Raw genomic sequence first — 20534 nt, forward strand, 5'->3', positions numbered from 1 at the left:
CGGGTGTTTCTTTCGAGGCGTGCTGTCTGTGCAACACCTCTGTGAAAGGGTGGGTTTTTTTTGGAAATGGTGGCATGCTTTGCTTACCTGCCGCGCAAGGAAGCGTTGCTACCAGAATCAGAGTCAGCAGAGGGGAAGAAAGTACATCGGTGTGCGTACCGCTAACTTTTTCAGTCTAAAGCGTGCCTCAAATTGTTTTCCAGTCATAGACCCTGCGCAGGTGAAGATCGCTCCTGGTCTTATTTGGAGCTTCGTGTTTACAGGGAAGAACTTCCTTCCTGAAGTTTGATGGGAAGCCCTGCTAACAAGCAGGGAAACTTAGTACGGATCTAATTAAATATTGGCAGCATTTAACTGGGTGTTTATTGATTCTGAGAAATAACAGGCCGTCAAGGAAAGCTTCTATGATGTAGGAGAAAAACTTGATAGAGTGCCAAAGGAAATTTGCCCCTAAGTATAAGTTCAGCTAAACACTTCCTATAAAAATCTGAAGTCGGTGCAGAAGTTTTCTGTGTGCTAGAAACAGCCATCTTCTCTGAAAAGTTTAAGCAAATAACTATTCCCCAGTGGCTCCCAAAAATTACAGGATTACAGCAGAGCTAATTGCCAGCAAAGGTGGAACAGACTTCTTCCTGCCCCAAAAATAAAGAAATGCCAAGATTTTTAAAGGTATTAATCTTTTAATTGGTGCAAATAACTACGCTTTTAAAAATCCACCTCTTTATAAAAGGCCTGAAGCCCTTTTAATAAAGTAGTTACTGCATGCACAACCTCATACATACCTTTCTGACTTGGAACCTGCAGTTGGCGAACGTATGAAGACGACTTCTAATGTACTGTGGTGTTAACAGTGAGCCTTAGCTTGCTGTCACATTTGTTCATGAAGCGCAGAGTTATTAAACTCTTTCTTGTCTCTGAGGCAGTAATTTGAAGGCCAAGGAACCTCCTCTTGACCCTTTCCTTGTGCATCATTAATGTAGCTGGCAACCCGTTCCCGACCTTCCAGTCACCGAAATGTAGTTTCTTGTGTATGTGCTGGGTTTATAATTTGATTATAGGCAATGCCATCCTTTCTGGCCAGATAGCTAGTCATTATTGGGGATATAACTTGAGTTATGAAAGTATGTTTAAAAAGAAGGAATTCTTTCTTGCATTCCTTTTTTTTTTTTTTTTTTTTTTTTCGCTTAGACGTCCTTTCTTGAGGCCGCAGCGTCTGCCTGCATCGTCGGCCGGCCTTTTTTTTTCTTTTTAAAAAAGAAATTTTTTTTTGATTTCTTTTTTTTTTTTTTTTTTTTTTTTTTGTAACTCCACTGGCCATCAAGCTGCAAAGGAGGAAGGCAAAAGCTACAAAGCTGCTGTTTATAGTTCTAGTCACGTATTTGAAGTTCTGATTCCTAAAGTTCTAAAACATAAGATACTTCTTTTTTTTTTGTATTTCTTTTCTTCTATGATCGCCTTTTTATGTCTTCCAGAGTTGTAGTTTCTGTGTTTAAAGGCATCTTCATGGTGACCTTGGCATATTTTCAAAATAAAGTATCATATACTCTCTACTACTGAACATTGCTCACTTGGTTTTTGAAGTTAGTATCTCCATACTGTCTTCAGCTAGGTCTTCGGTTTAGGTCCTTTTCCTGCAAGCTGTTTCTTAATTTTACTTATGTCTTCAATGTGGCATCTCGGGGATCCATCTGTTCTGTACACTTGCACCGTAAAACCCCCTTTCATTCATTCTTGCCACTTTTCAGTTTCATGCATTGTTTGTTGTGCTGATCTAGAAAAAGGTAGTCTTTCCCAAAAGATGTCTGCGTGGAATATCCAAGACATAACTTTCCTGCTCAGATATTTTGATTTTTGTCAGCATATTTTTTAGAGAGCTGTCTTTTCTGTATTGTGTTCAACTCTGAAGGCCCTTTGTGGCAATCATGCCCCTTCTCCGTTGTTCATCTACTAGTGGGACAATGCCTGTTGCCTCTGGTCTGTTAAAGCAGAGCTCACTTCTTATATTTGCAAGATACCAAAACTTGAAAAAAAGAAAAAAGCCACTTTTTGTAAGGAGGAGGCGTTCGTTGTCAGCTGGTGGAAGACTGAGTACTTTGGCCTTCTTCTGAGCCTTCTTCCCATCACTCATGTTTTGTAGTGAAGGACTCATCTGTTGGGGCAGTGTGACTACTGTTCACGTTAGTTTTTGCCTTCGTTCTTTGTGTTTAACTGGCTGTCTTCAGCTGTTAGCGACTGTACCGTATTTGGGTGGTAAGATCCTACTGCTCTGTTTCTAACGGTGCTTGAGTTCTTGGTGTTGAGATCTTAGGGTCTAGGTGGAGAACAGGGCTTTGCGGGCATTTCTGTAGCTCGGCTAGCTCAGTCACCTTTTCTCTTACTCCAAGCTCAGGAGCAGAGATATTTACTTGTCTGGGATGGATTGCATCTCATGCCTTGCCTATAATTTTCTTTTTTATATTTATAATTGCAGGGCTTGCTAGATGGCGTATTTACTGGGATGGATGCTGAACTGCAGCTGTGCTCGTCCCCGCCCCATGGGGTTGAGAAGGGGGCACGTGTGCTTCTTCCTGGGCACAAAGTCTGCTTGTGTGGAACTGATGGCGCGGTGGGAAAGAGAGGTTTTATGCCCTACGAAGTCAGGAGTCCTTTCATTTTACAGAGTCGTAAAATAGCTGTCACACTTCTAAAGAAGTAAAACAATATTTCTGTTCTGTATTGCACTGTACTCTGTTTCTAGCACTAAGAGTTGTTTGGTAACAAGGGCTTTGGCCTTTTTATCTTCTCGTTCTTGCGTCTTGTTTGTTGCTTCAGGATCGTAATATGTTTGGACAGTAGTACCCTTCTATAGTATTTAAATCTGTGCTGGGAAAACTATATAAATCCATATTTGTTCAGACTTTCTCAAGGCTTAACATATTTTTTCAAAGGTTTAATTTATGCTGAATTTGAAACTGCTGAAATGAGTATCATAACTGAATGGAGTGTAGCTGTAGACAGATAAATGACTATGCAAAAATGACACGGTAGCGATCCATATTTATACACTGGCATTTTAATGCATTAGCTCAACTCATTCATTATGTAATTTTCTATTCCTTTTCAGAAAACAAGCTGCAATCGCTGTCGTCCTTTTTGTTGTTAATGATGTTTCTTTATATTAGCTTGCAGTTTTGAGAAAACACAGAGAACGACATCATGAAGTTTAGCATATTACTTCTACAACTCCAGTGCTAGTAGTAGAAATGTATGCTTCTTCGCAAAGTAAACAAACATAACTCTTGACAGCTAGGGAAGAAATACGCTGGGTGAGAGACTTAATTTTGCGTCAGTTGGTCAAGTCCAGGTATGCCTTTAAGGGTCAAATGGCAATTATGTAAAAATACATACACAGAAGCCCGTGAGAAAAATTACTTTTCCTATGGGATTCCTAATGCAGCCCTGTACAGTCCAACTGAGAACAAAGAGCATCATTCTGAATCTTTCCTTAGTTCACAAAGTCCGAGTTGTTTAGTGTGTTGTGATATATTATTTTTACAGAACGTGATGTAACAGTGGTCTGGGAGCCTAGCTTAAATACGTGTGAACCTATTTGATCATGCAGTGACCAATTAAAAGAACATTCCCAATCCCCCATTCTTTATTTGGCTGGTGAAGGATGTTTAAATTATATTACAGCCTTGAAAGATAAGTTAATTGCATTTATTGCCTCAGTTTCCATAACATCCTTCCAAATTTGGTATTAAGTTTTTCTTGCTAGTCTGTATTACTTAGCAAATGGATGCTATGGGGTGTTTCTCCCGATCTTGAAAGTTATTTAATGACCTCTTTCCTTCCCACCCTTCTTCCTTGTGCATGCCACTCACCAGAAAATGCCACCTATTTGTACTAAGCTTCCTAAATCTAGCTTGGAATCATGCTTTCTCTTTAAAAGAGATCACATTGTTTTTTGAAAGGTTAAAAGGATTTTGCTAGGTACTGTTTAATAATTTCTGTCTTGTATATTGTGCGTAAGAAGACATGCCATGCAGTGCATTTTAGTATGATTATAGCATGTCTGAAGTGTTTCATAAAGCAAATGCTTTAATCAGCCACATAGTAATAACACTGTACCTTTAATATAAGAGCTTCTATCCTGGAGGTTGTAATAATCTCCCGTTTCTAGCTTTAGAACTAGCAGAAGTTAATATGCAAATTGCATTGTGAAATGCAGCCAGCTCTGGGGTGAAATGCGATGGGTGATTCGGGATGCACAGTAGCGTTGTATAAGAAGTTACGATATAGAGTGAAGAGAATACTGTGTTAATTGTCACAAAAGATTCTTGGGTTTGGGACAAAATGATTCATTAGGTATGCTGAAAGCATATGCTCAGGTATTGCAGAAGCAGAGGTATATGCTGCCTGTCTAAAGAGCCGGTTGGACCATCTCGCATCGCTGTTGCCCAGGCTATCGAGTTATGTTTACGTTCTCCCTCTGCTCTCGTGTCTTTCTGTCCAAGGCTACTTGAAGGCACATTCTTCAGCTTTTGGAGCTGAAGAGTGGAACAAAAGGCTTCCATTTCTTGTAAAGGATTAGTAAAGAAGTGCGTGTCCATTAATGCTGACACTTTCTCCAGTTCAGAACATCCCATTTCTACTTCTGGATGTTGATGCTGGGACAGATAGGGGTCCAAGTTTTCAGGCTTTCTAGAACAGAACAACCACCGTAGTTAACTTCTATACAAAAGCCTTTTTATCACGTTCAGATTTCTAAAGCCTTTTTAAAAATTCCTTTCAATAAGAAATTGATTCTTCTATTGTGAAAGTTCAGCTCGTTTATGGAAGAAAGCTTTGACACCTGACCTCTTCATGTTCCCTTACGTAGACATGTGTATATACATCATGTTTGGATTGTTTATTTTTGCACAAAATGGATTCACAAGTGAGCCTTGCCTCTGGGTTGCATGATTGCGGTTTATGGATTGCATGGAAAGGAACTTTTGGACTATATAAACAAAAAAACCCTGTTTATAACATCAGTTGCAATATTCTAACTTACCTGCCTGACTGAGAAACTTGACTACACCTCACCAGTTGGTTTAGATATTATTCCTCTGATGCACACAATCCACGTCTTCATTAATGGAGTTTACTAAACTTGCATTTCAGAGCTCTCCTGAAGGACATGTGTTTCTGCAGGGCGGTGCTTCAGAGAGCACAGAATGCTTTGGGTGGGAAGGGGGCTCAGGGCCTCTCTCGTCTGAGCTCCTCCTGTGAGCAGGACCAGCTTGGAGGTCAGGAGCAGGCTGCTCAGGCATGGCCTCACTCTGGAGAAGCTTTTCTGTGCGTCGAGTGGGAACCTCTCTTGTTTTTGTGCCTTGTCCTCCCACTGTGCACTGTCGGGAACATCCTGGCTTCCTCTTTTTGATGACCTCCTCACAGGTGGTGGTGGTGGGGCTGCTCCAGGCTGAGCCAGCTCCGGTCCCTCAGCCTCTCCCTGCAGCGGAGGTGCTCCGGTCCCAGCTGTCTTGGTGACCTTTTGGTGAGCTCACTCTGGTTTATCAATGTCCTCCCTGGACTGGGAGAACCAAAACTGGATGCTGTACCTTGATGTGGTCCAACGGGCATTGGCCAGTGGAGGATGATCACTTCCCTTGGTCAGTTGGCAGGGCTCCTGCTGATACAACCCCAGATGCTGGCCGCCCTCTCTGCTGCCAGGGCACGCTGCAGGCTCCTGTTCAGCTTGCTGTCTGACACAAGGTCCTTTTCAGCAGAGCGGCCTGTGTGGCTGCTAGGGGTTTTCCTTCCCAGGTGCAGAACTCTGCGTTTGTCCCTGTTAAATTGCATGAGGTTCCCCTTGGCCCATTCCTCCAGCCCATCTGAATGGCAGCCCTGCCCTTGAGTGTGTCAACTGGTCCTCCCAGTTGATGCCATGTGAGGACTTGAGCATGCACTCGTGGTCCATGCTGGGATGTGCCTTGACTACTGTCTGTATCAGTGACCTGGAGGAGAAGTACTAATGCCTTCACTTCAATGTGCTTTGCATGTGCATCGTATTCTTTGCTCACATCCTTTTTTGCCTCCCCTATTATTGGAGAGCTTACGTCACCTTGCCTACTGCTTTTGTGTGCTGTGCTAGGAGGAAATTATATTGTAGTTTTATTTTCTTTAGAAACATAAAAAAGTAAAAATTAAACAGCTAAAAAAAAAAAAAAGACATGGGAGTAGGAAGACCAGCATATGTTGATCACTTAACTGATGACCCCAGAGAAGGCTGAAATGAGGAGAGATGGTCCTCTCCTACACTTACTGTTGCCAGCCCTGATAGCTCGCTGCTTTACTCCTCCTTGGTTTACTTTGGTCAGTCTTCAGAGCCTTTCTAAAACGGAACCCTTATGTCACTGGGAATTAAGTCCTTAATCAGTAAACGTGACTTTTTTTTTTACATATTTTTTTATTTCATTTGTAATAAAAGGCTGTAATCTTTATGAAAGTTGGAATTAGAACATTCTTTGCAAAACAGCAGGAAAATATACTTAATTTTCAAAGTATGGAAAAGCCTGTGTGCTGCAGATATAAGTGGTTATGTAGCTGATTTGTCTGAAAAAAAGAAAGAGGATATCTTTCAGTAAAAAAATTCTAAACCAAATAAGATTTTGTAGACACCAAGATCTAGAAACTAAAACTATTTATCTACTTCTGTCCCTCTCCTTGTATGTTTTAATCTATATATTTAAAATTCTGTATCTTTTATTACCCTATGTTAAATTAGAAAATCCTTTATAACATTACAAGTATTTCCAGATGGGCTGTAGCATTACTTCATCCCATTTTCAATTGTCATCATGGAATTGGAATGAACCTTTATTCTTGTTGAAGTTCGGATTACGTATCAGTATTAAGATAACTTCTTTATTGATGTTTGCTTTGAGAATGCTAACGCTTCTGCTCTTCAATCAAGTAGTGGTGTTTTGGAGATGAGTAAGAGAAGTTAAATCAATTCTAAATCAAAGTTAAGAGTTAATTAATGATTATAAATTGTGATCCACCCATACAGATTTTGAATCAAGTAGTGTTTCAAATTTATTTGCTTCTTGTCTCTAAATCTGTACTTTTAAATCAAGACTGTTCTTTTGTTTTCCAACATCTTCAGAGGGTTTTATTTTTATAGGTTGTCTTACTGATTAACGTGGTTTAACTTTACCACAGGCTTGATGCTTGATTTTTATTTTTATTTTTTTCCAGATCAAGGCAGTGTACCTGCTTGTGAGCTTATTGTATCAGGAGGGTTCTTACTCTTCAGGTCTCCATCTTTCAAGTATTTAAAGGCTTGTTTAGATTGTAGACACGTTGTCAAGAAAGTAGCATGATACTAGTTGACTACTTCTGAAACTATTTAGGTTGTAACTTCTAGTGTTTTCTGATTTGATACAGAGAACTAATTTAACATCAGAGTGAGTGGTATAAGGGCAGAGTTTGCCTTAATTCTTTGTTTTGTGTTGAGCGTTTGAGAGGAAGTGGTTTAAAATTCTGGCCTTTGCTTCTGGTGTCTGCTTGTTCTTTGATGCATGGAGAGTCTTGGATAAAAGCTTTTTGTTGAAGTGTTGCACTGAAAATTATATAATTGCTTGTCAGCTTGTTCACTTCATTAGTCTTGTGGAGGGAAAATACTTCTGTATTCCAGCAAGTAGAAGAGAGGCCTTTGCATAGGTTACGTACCATGCTTTATTAAGTGCAGTCTGTGGATACTCATTTTTCTCTCCCTTCTCTCTTTCAGACTCCAGGTAGAGGTGGTTCTCAGAGCTCGGATTCGGATTCATCTGCCACACCAGGAAATGCCGTGGACGTCAACAACGAAGGCTCCTCCGAGGTACTGTGCACTGTCCATGGGACTGGAGTCTTAAACCTTGGGTGCTGTTTCTCTGATGCATTAAGCTGTTGGGAGTAACTTTTGATGCCCTATCTAAATAACAGCTGTACGAAAGAAGAATTGGTTGTTATTTTATCTTCTAAGAATTGGTTGTTTATTTAAATAAAAATAAGGGTGTCTAAGCCGTATAAATATGTAGCTGTTAATTAGGCTTATCTATCTAAATGTTCACAAGCAATCCTTCCTGTAATCCTACAGATGAATTATTAAAAGCAATGAGACACAAGCTTAAGACTTCCTCATTAGTAAATCTTTTTTGAGAATTCCGAAAAATGGGGCTTAACATTTTATCACACTTGTACTGCCTTTTCACCTTTCTTCTGCTAAGCTATAATGTATACTGGAAATCACCTCCTCCTCGTAAAATATCAAACCTGTTGGTGTGTAGATCTACCACTTCTAAACCCTAACCGTGTTTTTATGTGCTGTACGCCATACTTAACCAGCAGAATTAAGTTGTTATTCTTGCTTCAATCCCGTATTACAATGTTTTTGGATTTACAGTGTTGTCAAATATTAACTCTGAAAAATGCAAACTGACTTCACTGGCTCTTGAAGCTAGTTTGTGCTAATGTAGCCTGATTACCTAGCTTGAAAATGTTTTAAGCTTAGCATATAAATGTAGTGCAAGGCTAATTACTCCTATTACAGCCTTAAAGGGAGCAAAGTGCCCTTTCTTACACTGAATAAAGTGTATGAGGATTCAAATACTCCTATGTTTGATATGATAAGAAATAGGAGAACTTTTCACTGTGCTATTTAAAATCCTAATTGCCTTCCATCTACTTATTCTCTTAATTTTTGAGGCCTTCTTACCATCAGTATAATCAGATATTCCTTAATATTTTGCTGCATGTTACATGTCACACATTTGTGAGTCCAAATCTGTTTTGTATGTATATTTACGCTGTCCCTGAAGCAAATAAATATTCTGAAATCTCATTACATTTGTAGTTAATTAAAGCATAAAAATATGCAATGAGATAATTGGTTCTTTCTGAAGTTTGGCTAAAATTGCACAATTCTGTTAACATGAGTGCAATAACACTGACTGTACAGCTGCTGGATGTCACAAGGTACCTCAATACTAATGTAGTAGTTTGTATTTTCTTGACAGAGGATGAGCTTTCAAAGTGATGGTGTGCCTGCACTATTGCACCATGGGCTTTTCTTGCTACGGAGTCGAAACTGGGTCAGACCAAAGGCTGCTGTGTCACTTTTGGTTGATACCGTATAATGTGAAAAACTATCTTTTACTTGTCCACAATTTCACCATCTGTTGTATTAGTTACAAGTGGGGTGTTGTCCTTAGCATATAATTTCAAAATCTGTATGAAACTGAGCTCCAAAGCTGGTGATGGGTTTTTACTCTCCTGAGATTGACATGTTACAGCGTGCAGCTTGAGCCTTTCCCTTGGTCCTCCTTTTTCTGTGCAGCTGGCCTGAGGTGGTGTCTCTCTTGAGAACTTCTCTTCAGGAGTGCTGCAGCCAGACTTTGCAGAACGTTTGCTCTCCGTTTTATTGTTATGTTCCTACCTGGTTCTCCAGTGGTACATAAAGTCAGAAATCCACTTGACTTGTTTGCACTCCAGTTTCCTGGCTAGATCTTCTAATTTGTATTGCTGCAAGATTCAAATGGAGAAGAATTATTGAATCTGTGCAGATTCTCAGGTTTCTTACCTCCTCGAGCCTTTTTTTTTTGAGAATTGTAACGTGAAACAAAAAGGAGTGGGGAAGTCTAATTCAAACTGTTCCTCGCTCAAGAAGAGGTGGAAATCTGTTTTAGTCCCATCTGTGGCCACATCAGCACTTCACATCGCTCATGGACCTGTAATTGAGTCTAGATACATCTTTTATTCACTGTGCAATCTGCCCAAGGAGGAAATGGTGGAGCCTATCCTACCTTTGTAACTTAGGTCCCAGTGCATCTCTGTCTGCAGTACAGGGTTGCTAAATGCTCCATGCTTACAGTGAGTCCACCGGCACGCTTACACTTTCATTAGTGTAACATGGCTGCGTTAGCTGGACAGGCTTTTTGGAAGGGGCCTTAGCCTTTCCATGCACGCACAGAGGGTTGTGTTCAGTCTGCTCTGCCTGCCTCCGTAGCGCTCTGCCACGGAGGCGCCGGCGTCCTCCGACCAGCAGTGTGGACAGGGGCCCAGAGCACTTTACGCTGCTTTTTCCCAGTGTGTAAGCATGTAGCGTGTGTCTTGGAGATGGAAAGGTGTCATTCTTCAGAAACCGATTTAACTTTCGTCTTTAGTAAATCTCTGGTGAGCATGCTGAGGGTTTTTGGTTTTTTTTTAAATTCTACCGAGGAAGGTGTGTATTTTTCCCTAAGCAAGCATGCCAGGCGTGCGGCTGCGCTGGTGCCTAGGCCTCTCCTGCTGCTGCAAACTTCCTTACTAATTTACAGGGGTATTTCTGCAATCTCACCACACCGCCCTTCTCTCTCTCTGTGAAATATCTGAATAGCCTTATGGGAAACTGTGTGATGGATCTGATGTGGTGCCTTATAATGATCCATTCATAATTTGTTATTGCAGCTTATTCCTTTGTCACATGAAGGGTGTACCCAGAGTGTCTGGAAAACACACAGTAGTATGCAGCATGGTAATAGCTTTTAAAGTGTGTTTTAGATTTGTTTATTGTCGTGTTCTTAATAACTGTTACTTCTCACCTTCTCCATGGTATTGATATGTGGTTTGCAAAAGCTATCTTTCCAAAAGGAAAATTGGCTTTGCTTTTGGTGACTGTAGAGAACTTTCAGCTTAAGAATTTGAATAGCGTTTGATTCCAAATCTTCTTTTTTGTCTTTGTTAGTTTCTTAAAAACAAATATACATTTCACAGGGCTTCATCTGTCCACTATGTATGAAAGTGTGTGTAACTCCCACTGATCTGTCTGAACATTACCAGAATGAGCACACGGGGACAGAAGGAAGACAGGAGCTCCGTGACCTCCCAGCTGTTACTGTGGGTCTTGTTTATTTTGTTTCAATAGCTTTGGTAATGGGCTGCTTTAAATGAACGTGCATCTTTTCTCATGGCTTGGGTGTCAGCTTTTAAAATTTTTTCTTTTGATTCCTTGCTGAAACATAATTTGATCTCTTATGCATGATTCCAAAGTATACATTCCGCAGAAGAATTAATCTATGCCTAGCTTTCTGGTTTGCAGTTGTCTCTCACATGAAATATTTGCGGTATTGGGAGACTTGCAGTCACAGATTTGTTCTTTTTGAACAGCTTTTGCTTGATTTTATTGTAAATAAGACTATTGCATTATTTGATTTACTTCACTTCAGACTCAGTGTAGTGATAAATGTAGTATTGGATCTGGTACATCCTTTGTGGAAAAAACCCTGTTTCCAGCTCTTATTAGCTAATTATTTTTAAAGCAGATTTCTTGTGGGAGATAGGTACGTTGGCTAAAAGATGGAACAGAGGACATGAATATAAAAAATTTAGAAGCTTCTCTTCTTGAACATAAGACCCTTATGTATTGCAGCAACATTATTTAAAAAAAATTATTTTAATAGAATTTTACTGGAATTTCTTTATGCCCCCAACAAAATGTAAAGGCTATTTCAGTTAATCGACATTATAAAATAGTAGTGCATTTCTAAATGCTTCCAATTACGTAGTGTAAAACTACACAGTTAAAACAAAGTGTGCAGCTTTATACTCCATAACTGGAAGAATTTAGATTCTGTAAGGTAACAGCCTCCAGCTGCACAAGGCTATCTGAATTTTTTTTTTTTTTTTCCTGCTGTGAAACTTCAGAGAGTAGATTTGACTTCTGGGGGCAGGCAGCTTGCGAGGCACTAAACGGGTTTGTATGGAGGTGAAGTTTTGCATTCTTTCTGGTGACGTTACTTTTGTTGAGTTTTGGAATCAAAGTGTTTATTCTAGGCTATGTGAGCGATGTGATTCTTACTGTGTTTGTTGCTGTATGCATTTGCTAAGTTGTGCTTTTTTCCTTCCCTACAATCAATGTGTATTTACACTTTATTTTTGAAGGGAAAACTTCAAATTGTGGGATGTTACTCCCAAAGATGATGAAAGCCATCAATATACTGATTATCCTAGAGTTTCTTGAGATCTCTTTTTGAGGGTGAAGTGTCTTCTGCTGAAGTAAGCAGGATCTGTGGTAAAACCGGCCTGTGCTGCTCTCCTGGAGTGCTGGGGGACCTCCTCAGAGGCGGGACAACTGGGGACTGGCTTTTGATTGACTCCTCACTGCCTCCTGTTGAAGCAGAAACCATCTGTAGTGCTCTGTTCATGGTCAAGTCAGCTTTGTATTTTCTTTATTATCTGGTCACAATGCAAGTGCCTCACTTGAATAAGCTGTGACGATGATATTAGTAGATTGTGGGATGTGAGTCATCAGAGGTGGTTTGGTTACCTAAAGTTACTCTTTTATTTAAGGTGGGTTGTTTTTAACGTAGCTTCATTGAGTTCGCTGCAGGTTCTTGCCCACTTTGTGGTTTTGTTTTTTCCACCATCATTTATCTGCCAGTACTTTTTACTTGTCAATAGCTCATTACAACTTTTTAACTTGATAAAACTTGTGCATTGAGTGTAGCATGTGAAATGCAAATTCAGAAGAATATAAGAAGAATATAATCTGTTACCAATGTCATCTTATGTAGCAGACATATGAAGTGTTGCTGAGTTTGGCTTACTTAGACTGGTGTTTGGCTTCCTGTTGCTTGCAGATGCTACTGTGTAAAGTTCAAATACATTTTGTTGGAAACAATGCTAAAGAAGCTCCCAAGTTCAGTTTTTTTGCCGGTGCATTCTTCTCGGACACGGAGGTAGGACGTGTTGCAAGGACAGTGTTTGGTCGTACTTTGTGAGACCTGAAAAATTGCCACTTGCTTGACAAAAGCATTAGTACCTTGCTTTTAATTTTTTCTTATAGCTTTCTTCTCTAACCTGTCTTCCACTGATACATCCTCCCTGCTGATGGAAATTTTAGTAAGTCAGGTCATTTGCCTATCTGTTCTCCTTGCCCTTTCCTCCTCTCCGTCCTCCGTGCAGCGAGGGCAGGTCTTGTTCTTCAGTCACAGGTATCCACTCTTTCAGTTCCCAAAGGTGTCTGATGCCCTGTTGTGGGAAAGGATCCTCGCCACTCCCCTACAGCCTTATTTATGGTCTTCCTCTTAAACAGCTCTCTGTGCAGCCTTCATTTTTCAAACTAGGGATTGTGCCGTATGATAACTGGTAAATATGACAGTGAATTTCTTTCCCCTGCCTCCTAAGCACTGATGAAGCCTTACTTTAAAAGACAAAGGCTTATTCAGCTGCAGGAACAACCACCAAAATGTTGGCAAGTGTCTCTGTCCATATATAGCCAACTCAGCCAAACAAATGCCGTGTCGAAGTCACACGCATCGCCATGTTCCCGAACAGGGACATTGTTTCCCAACTTTCATGTATACAGTGGTGTCACTAACAAAAACTGTGTGGCTTCTTCTGTTTTGCTTTCTTTTTCCTAAAGGAGTGACACATTTCTAAACCGTGTCCAGCATTTCCTGACTGTCTCCTGACTGTTGGACATTCAGGACATCTAAACAGTGAGTCAGTTAGGGAGGCTTAGGTTCAGACTTCCCTTCCAGGTTGCTCTTGAGGCATCCAAAAAAACCCCTGTATGGTACTCCTGCAATGTTTAGAATACAGTGGCTGTTAATATCTATTGTCTTATCTACAACCAGGCTAAATCTAAGACAATTTTTAAACAGTCCTTTTGGGTAGTCTTTGTAACTTTCCGGATGTTTAGTAAATATGTATTTGTCAGCTAATACAGGCAAGATAGGACCCTGATATTTTCTGAATAGGCTTTTAATAGCAGGATTGCCTAGAATGTAAGCTGGCACGCTAGTTGTGCAAAAATGTGGTGGTTTCTTTTTTTTGTCTGTCTTTGAAAATACCTCATTCTTCATAGCGGTTTTTTTCCTACTTGTCTCCTATTGTAGATGCAATTGATTGCATCTTCTGTTTTTATGGATGCACTTGGAATGTTGTGGACTGGTTTTGCACAGAACACCATGTCAATGCTTTAATGCTGATATTTTATTCTCTTTGGCTGCTCTTTCAGTGGCTGTTTTCACCTCAGAGGTATTTGCCTGCTTTGCACAGGAACAAAAATAATTACTTGAGCTACATCAGTACATTAATTTGCTGCAACATCAGAACAATACTAAGAGAATGAAGAATTGGAGATACTTACTGGTTTGATTTGACTTGGCCATGAGATGCAACTTTTCTTTAAGAAAGAGTATCCAGTGGATTAGAATTTCTAATTCATGACAAAATTGTAGTCTTGTAGGTTGTGACAGAATTGTAGTCTTACTCATCAATAGTAATAAAAACAGAAGAGAACTGAACTAGAAATTATGTTGGTTCTATTCTCAGGAAGAAGCGAGCTTCTTTCTGGGAAGACATCGAATCTGCTGTCTGGTATAACATAAACTGTAGCAAGATATTTTTTTCTTTTTGCCCAGAAAGTTAAATACTTACCTGTAAAATTGAAATGGACTGCAGGTCTTAATTATATAAAACGTGACCTTTTTACCTACTTTTCTAATTATTAAATAGAGTAGTTTTCTGAGGAAGCCGCTGTCATCTTACTGTTCATGTAAACACAGAGGAAAGGGCTTTTTCTGGTGGAAGGCATGGAAAAAATGTCAACTGTATTTTCCTCTAAACAATATATAAATATATAAGGAAGTGACCTAATTTATCTATTCTTTAACTTAAACTATGTCAGGGTGGTTTTTTTTATCAGTATGTAAGACTTCTGAAATAAATTCTGAAATGTGGTCTTGCCTTTGCTGTCTAGACAGACAGTTTAATCTGTCTCTGAGAACTTCCCAAGGATTCAGTTAATTGTTTCGATATGTATTTGGGAAATAAAGCCTAGAAACTATTTGATACATCTTTCAGCTCTGAAACATCAGTATGTTTCTGTCCTCTGGCCCTAAGTATATACAGTTCCTAATCTTCTGCCCTGTAAAATGTTTCAGCCTTTAAATCACTGTGGAACTGGAGGATATCTGAGTTTTAGCTTAGACTTCACATCGTGGTGAAGATGTGTGTCTTGTATCAGGGAAGGCTGTGCAGGTTCACCTGTGGTGCAAAAACATGAATGGTGAATTTAGACCTTTTCCAAATACAATGCACAAAACCTAAAATCAGCTCCGGAAAAGCATTTATGCCTCTGAGCACGTGAACATGCCATACAGCTCTTGAACTTACTTTCAATTTTTAAACATGCTGGACTTTATTCACAGCATACAGGTTATCGTACCAATACAGTTGTGAAAGAGTTGTTAATGTAAGTCGGGATTCTGAGATATGGGCAAACATAGGTCATGGCTGGAAGGTGTCACAGCTCTGGGCTTGAATCACAGCTATTGCTTTTTGTTGTAGGCTTGTGTGCTGGCCCAGTATTTCTGGAAGGTCAAAGATGAAGCCCAGAAACTCAAATTTATTTAAACTTAAAGCCTGGTCATGTGAATGCCAACCATGTTAAAGTGCATACTGGATTGGGCTAAGCTGTCCTATAGCATGTATATGGTAGAATAGTAATCTTTTCTGTGTGGTAAAGGCATCAATTATACTGAAATTCTGTGGAGTTTGTTTTTTTTGTGGTGGTTGGTTGGTTTTTTTGGTGGGGATTTTTGGGGGTTTTTTGTGTGTTCACCACAGTACTTAAATATTTTCCAGGAAGAGTGTTTGTGGAATAAAATTGACTTCTCAGTGGAAAACAGCAAAGTTCCTTGCTTCTTTAAGCTTGATTCATAACATAATTGCTGGAATAAAAAGTCAAGATGTTGCAGAAGCTCTGCTTGTATTAGCAAATAGAGCTCTGTGCACGTTATCCATGCTATATGGCTCTCTACCACGTACAGTTGTAGATCAGCAGCAGTCATAGCAGTGAAAATGGGACCACTTGTTCAGTTCTGCAGTATTAAAATGGGATTGGAGAGACTAGACAGTCACTAGAAATTTCAAGAAAATGCTAAGGAAGCTGGGTAGCTGCGGCTTGCAAACTTAAACAGTGTACCTTTTTTTCTTGGACTCCCAACTATACAAGCGAATCTGAATTCCATCCTGTAAAAACTGTTTTGGCCATGGGACTGTCCTTCAAGAAGTGTCATCTTCTTTCTGCCAGATAACTCCAGTTTTAATTTGTGAAAAAGGAGCTTTGAATAAAGCAGGCTGTGCTTTCACTCATTAATTACTTAAGACAAAATTTCGTATTTGCTCTACAAAGACCATTTCATTAAAGCTCTGGGAAAAAAGAGCAGTTGGCAGATGAAGACAGATTTCATGCATGTGTATGTAGGTGTCAAGCTCCAGTTACCTGTGACGGAGCCCAGGGAACTCTTACGCTGAACCTACATACGGTATATACATTTATTAGGTCAGCTGACTAGTTTCTTCCTCCATTCACTGTGTTGAATAGCTCTCCATTGGTAGTGGTTGGGGAGTAGACACCTACATGTAAATGTTTGGTTATTTTTTTAAACCTCAGGCGGGAATCTTCAGTTTTCTTTGCTAAGGAAAATACTGCTTTTCAAAATGTCTTGTCACACTACATGACTTCATTAGATCAGGTTTGTGCAGAGTGGTGAGGGGAAAAAACCATTGCAAGTACGACAGTATTCTGAGAAGGCTGAAATTTTCAGAAATATCTTTTACACCACTACCCTACTCCCCCCTGTGCCCGAGTCCTACAGAATAGTACAAGGAGAATCCAGAAAAACAGAATCCATTCAGTCCCATACATTAATTTTTCTGTTATGTAAACTATTTCTGAATCAGTGTGAGGATTAGGAGGGCCCTATGGTAGCCTGCAGTCAGCCTGGTTGTGTGCCTGTGGGTCCGTGCCCTGGCTCTCCCTGGGCAGCGTGTTTAGATGTGGGAGGCCAAAGTTCTTCCAACAGTTAACAGCCCTGTAAATTATATTGGTACAATAAAAATAGATATGATAGTTCTTGTGGTGAGAGTTTCCTTTCAGTGTTGCTTTTAGCATCCTGGCGTACTTCCCAAAAAATAATTAATTATTTGTGCAAATATTAATGTTACCCAAAAGGAATCATTTACCTCACGTGCCTTTTAGGAGGGAGAGCACTGAGCAGCTTAGCTTTGTCAGGCCTGAAAGTAGATCTTAACTATTTGCGGGGGGGGAATAGCTACAAACTTTCTTCTAGAGGCTTATTGATAAGCCTGTCTTGAGAAAGGCAAGTAAAGAAGAAGCCTCAGGTGCTTCCAGAGTCTGAGATCTTTGGTGAAATTTGGCATTATAACTCAAGCTGAGGCAAGACCCTTTCCTACAAAACTTCTATGCAGCAATTTCTGTCCTGCTCCCAGTGAAACCGGTGTGTTTTGGAGTCTCTGCACGGAGGAAGGCCTGTCCCATGGTGCTGTGGAGGTGCCGGGTGCTAGGCATGGCTCACAGGTGTCCACCTGAAAGAGAAACGTTCCCCTTGGGATCAGCAAATGGGAATTTGAAGTTTAGCACCTCTCTCGTTCTCATCGGAATACCTCGACCGCAGGGCCAGGGACCGTGTTGAGCTGTAAATTGCGTGCTGACTCCTAGTGGCTTGTTTGTGCACTTATATGGGGTTTTGGTTTGGACTCCTTTTCTTTTTTACTGTTCTTGCTCTGTCTTGCTTCAGCAATTCTGTGGTGATCTTAAGAACTCTTTCCTGATAAAAACTTGTGCATGTGGTGGTTGTGGGTTTGTTTTTTATTTTCTGTTAACTGACAGGCATCTGCAAAAAGCTTTGGATTCAATAAATTTTTATTTCCTGTTGGAAAGAGTCTGTATTTATAAAAACCAAACCCCAACTAATTACCCTTTAACTTCTTTTGGGCTCTTTTCTCTCTGTGTAAATTGAAAGATAAAGCCTAATTGGAAACATCAATTAGGGAGTTACGACTTACGGTGCAGCGCTGCAGGGGCTGTAAGTGATGTCTTTGCTTTTATTAAATGAAGAATACGAATCGCCTTTCACTTCTCTGTGGCTGTGCTTTATGCAGAGCAACTCCTAAATGCATTTTAAAATGAAGCCCACCAAGTGTCCCTTGGCAAATGCAGCCTTTTGAGAAGTGTAACTGCGTATGTTTTATAAGGCAGCTTCCTTCTTCAAATATAAGAGTACTGCTCTCGTGCTTGCTGCTTCTGTAAGGGCTCTGTTAGTTAAGGGAGCCAAGTGCAGACTTACTGGAAAGGACACCTCAGCTCCCCCAAGTTGGGGTGGCCAGTGTTACATCTCATGGGTGTAACTGCCCAATCTCCTCTTTATCCAGAGCAGGCATGGTCCCGATAAAGAAATATCTTGCACTTGATATAAATGCCTGCAAACTACAAAAATGCTTACAAGATTTAAGCATCTCAGACTGCCAGGTTTCTTCCCCTCTTCCTTCTTCTCACACATCTGTCTTTAGATCAGTAAAATACACTTTTGTATATATTTTCAAGATTCATCTCAAGGTGATGCTGAGAGAGAGATATTTTATGACTGTATTTAATTTTTTTTTTTTTTTAAAGAGATAAAGTGAGAGACCCACCAACCCAAGTCCCCAAACAAGATAATCACCTGGGGCTAACCGTTGCAGGCCCAGGAAACCTTTACACTTCTATCTGTTACTGTCTGGTGCCCAGGAAGATCCCGATGATTCTGATTTTCTTACTCCAGAGAGAACTGAATTAATGCTGCTGACATCAGAGTCGACATCTGAGTATTATCAGCCTGCGAGACGCAGCCGGGTCCTGGGTTTGTGCAGGCTCTGATGGGTGAGCGGTGATGCCTGCTGCAGGAGCTGGTGTTCCTGCCTGTCCCAGCTCTGTACAGGGGGGATGACATTTTCCCTGGCGAGGATGCCCAGTTGCAGAAGTGTGTCGTCTTATTCCATTGGTTCTTGAGCTTCAGGCCTCTAGGAAACGTTGTGTTAAGAGTAAGGGTGTGTGTGAGAGCTGTAACCCAGTGCTGACTCCAGCAGCGGTAGGTCCCTCAAAAGCGAGGCCAGCCATGGTCCATGGCAGTGCTGGTGGAGAGGCTGGTGCATGGTGTACTTTTTACCCCTTGCCCATGTGAGAAGAAGGTGGTTTCTACCATAAAGAGGAGGTTTTGTCTGTTCTTCCCCCCTCTGCCGGTGACAGCATGCCTGCCTCCCCAGAGCTCCCGTCCACCCCATGAGATCTCAGCCGCAGCACGTTCCCTTGGCTTGGCAGCTCTCCTCTGCCTCTGGCCCCTCATCCTTGCAGTCACTGCCTTCAGATCTGCCTGCCTGTCTGCCTGGGAAATCTTGGGCTGGCTTTGCGTAATAATTGAGACAAATGATTGATTGCTGTCCCCTTGGGCTAATTGCACATATAATCTATTCTTTTCTCTAGGGCTCCTCTTTCCACAGAATAAAACCCAACCACCAAAAAGCCGCAAAAAAACCAAGCAAAGAAACAGACTTTGCTGTTTCAATGGGAAGAAATACAGGACAAAAAGGAGGAGAGGCCAGAGCAATTTTCTACAGTTGTTCTTTCCAGATGCACTTACTGGTTCTGAGAGGAACATTTGCTTTTCTCTGTGAACAGCAGATCTTCCCATCACTGGGAAACTAAACTAAACATTGAGAACCACTTGGTAGCATTTAATCCCAAAAGGATTGCTGTTGCAGCATTACTATATGAGACTAACTGCTTTCACCTGATAGGAAAGATAAATCCCTTGCTTTTTGACCCCTCCTATTGTTCATTGCCATTGGTATTTGCCAGAATCTCCCTCTGGTTCTTTTGCTCAGGGTAGCTGTCACCACCATCATATAATTATATGCTAATTGTATCAGATATACATTATTGGGAACCTAGTAGTTTAACCAATTTGCTGTACCCATTTTGGCACGTATACATACATATGAGTTAACTTGGTTTAATCTGGAGTGAAACTATGCTGATCAATTCTGGAAATAAATAAATGGTTGTCAAGGGTAAATGCCTGTTGCCTGCTTAGGAAGGACTATTTTGCTTTGTTTGATCTAGTTGTGCCAAAATTAGTCTTCAATATGAGATGTGGTAGGTTTGACAAGCAACTGTATTTAGGTATTTCTTTCTGAAACACTAAATAAGTAATAGCAGTTATAAAGTCCCTGTTCAGTGTTCTGAAGCTCCGGCTGTGTTTGAGTAGCTGAACGTGATGGTTCTCCTGGGTTATTCCCTGTAAGCGTTTGGTTGTTGAATTCTTAGCGACTAGTGAAACAAAATACTATGAATGTCAAGTTAGAAAATGAGTGTTATTGTGGTTATCAATGTACATGTTCAATATGTTCCTTTTGTGCTAATATTTAAAGTTTTGTGCCGTGTCTCGTAACATCTAAACGCAAAGTTAAGAGAAGAACGGGAGTGTCAAAACTCTCCAAATGTCCTCCAGAAATGATATGGGAGCATGTGTTACATGAAGTGTGATAATCCCACAAGAATACGCTCATCTTGGATGCTGGAGAGCCTTGATTTAGTGTTGGAGTGTGCTATGATTTGTACTGGCCTAAGGGACTTAAGGGTAGCATATATGTATGCAAAAGTGTATTTGAAATGAAGTTAAGAAACAGAAGACCTTAATCTC

The 20534-nt window shown here is 40.5% G+C and overlaps 1 protein-coding gene across 1 annotated transcript in view; it reads left to right on the forward strand.

Annotated features, from left to right (window-relative positions):
- EEA1 (early endosome antigen 1) overlaps nucleotides 1-20534 on the forward strand; it is a 107934-nt gene that overhangs the window by 31682 nt on the left and 55718 nt on the right. Inside the window, exons 3-4 of the mRNA XM_035901005.1 lie at nucleotides 7715-7846; nucleotides 10759-10881. Coding sequence (XP_035756898.1) covers nucleotides 7715-7846; nucleotides 10759-10881 — 255 coding nt within the window. The remainder of the gene's footprint in view (nucleotides 1-7714; nucleotides 7847-10758; nucleotides 10882-20534) is intronic.

The sequence above is a fragment of the Egretta garzetta genome, unplaced genomic scaffold (assembly GCF_000687185.1).
Source record: "Egretta garzetta isolate BGI_Z169 unplaced genomic scaffold, ASM68718v1 scaffold38, whole genome shotgun sequence".
Lineage (NCBI taxonomy): Eukaryota > Metazoa > Chordata > Aves > Pelecaniformes > Ardeidae > Egretta > Egretta garzetta.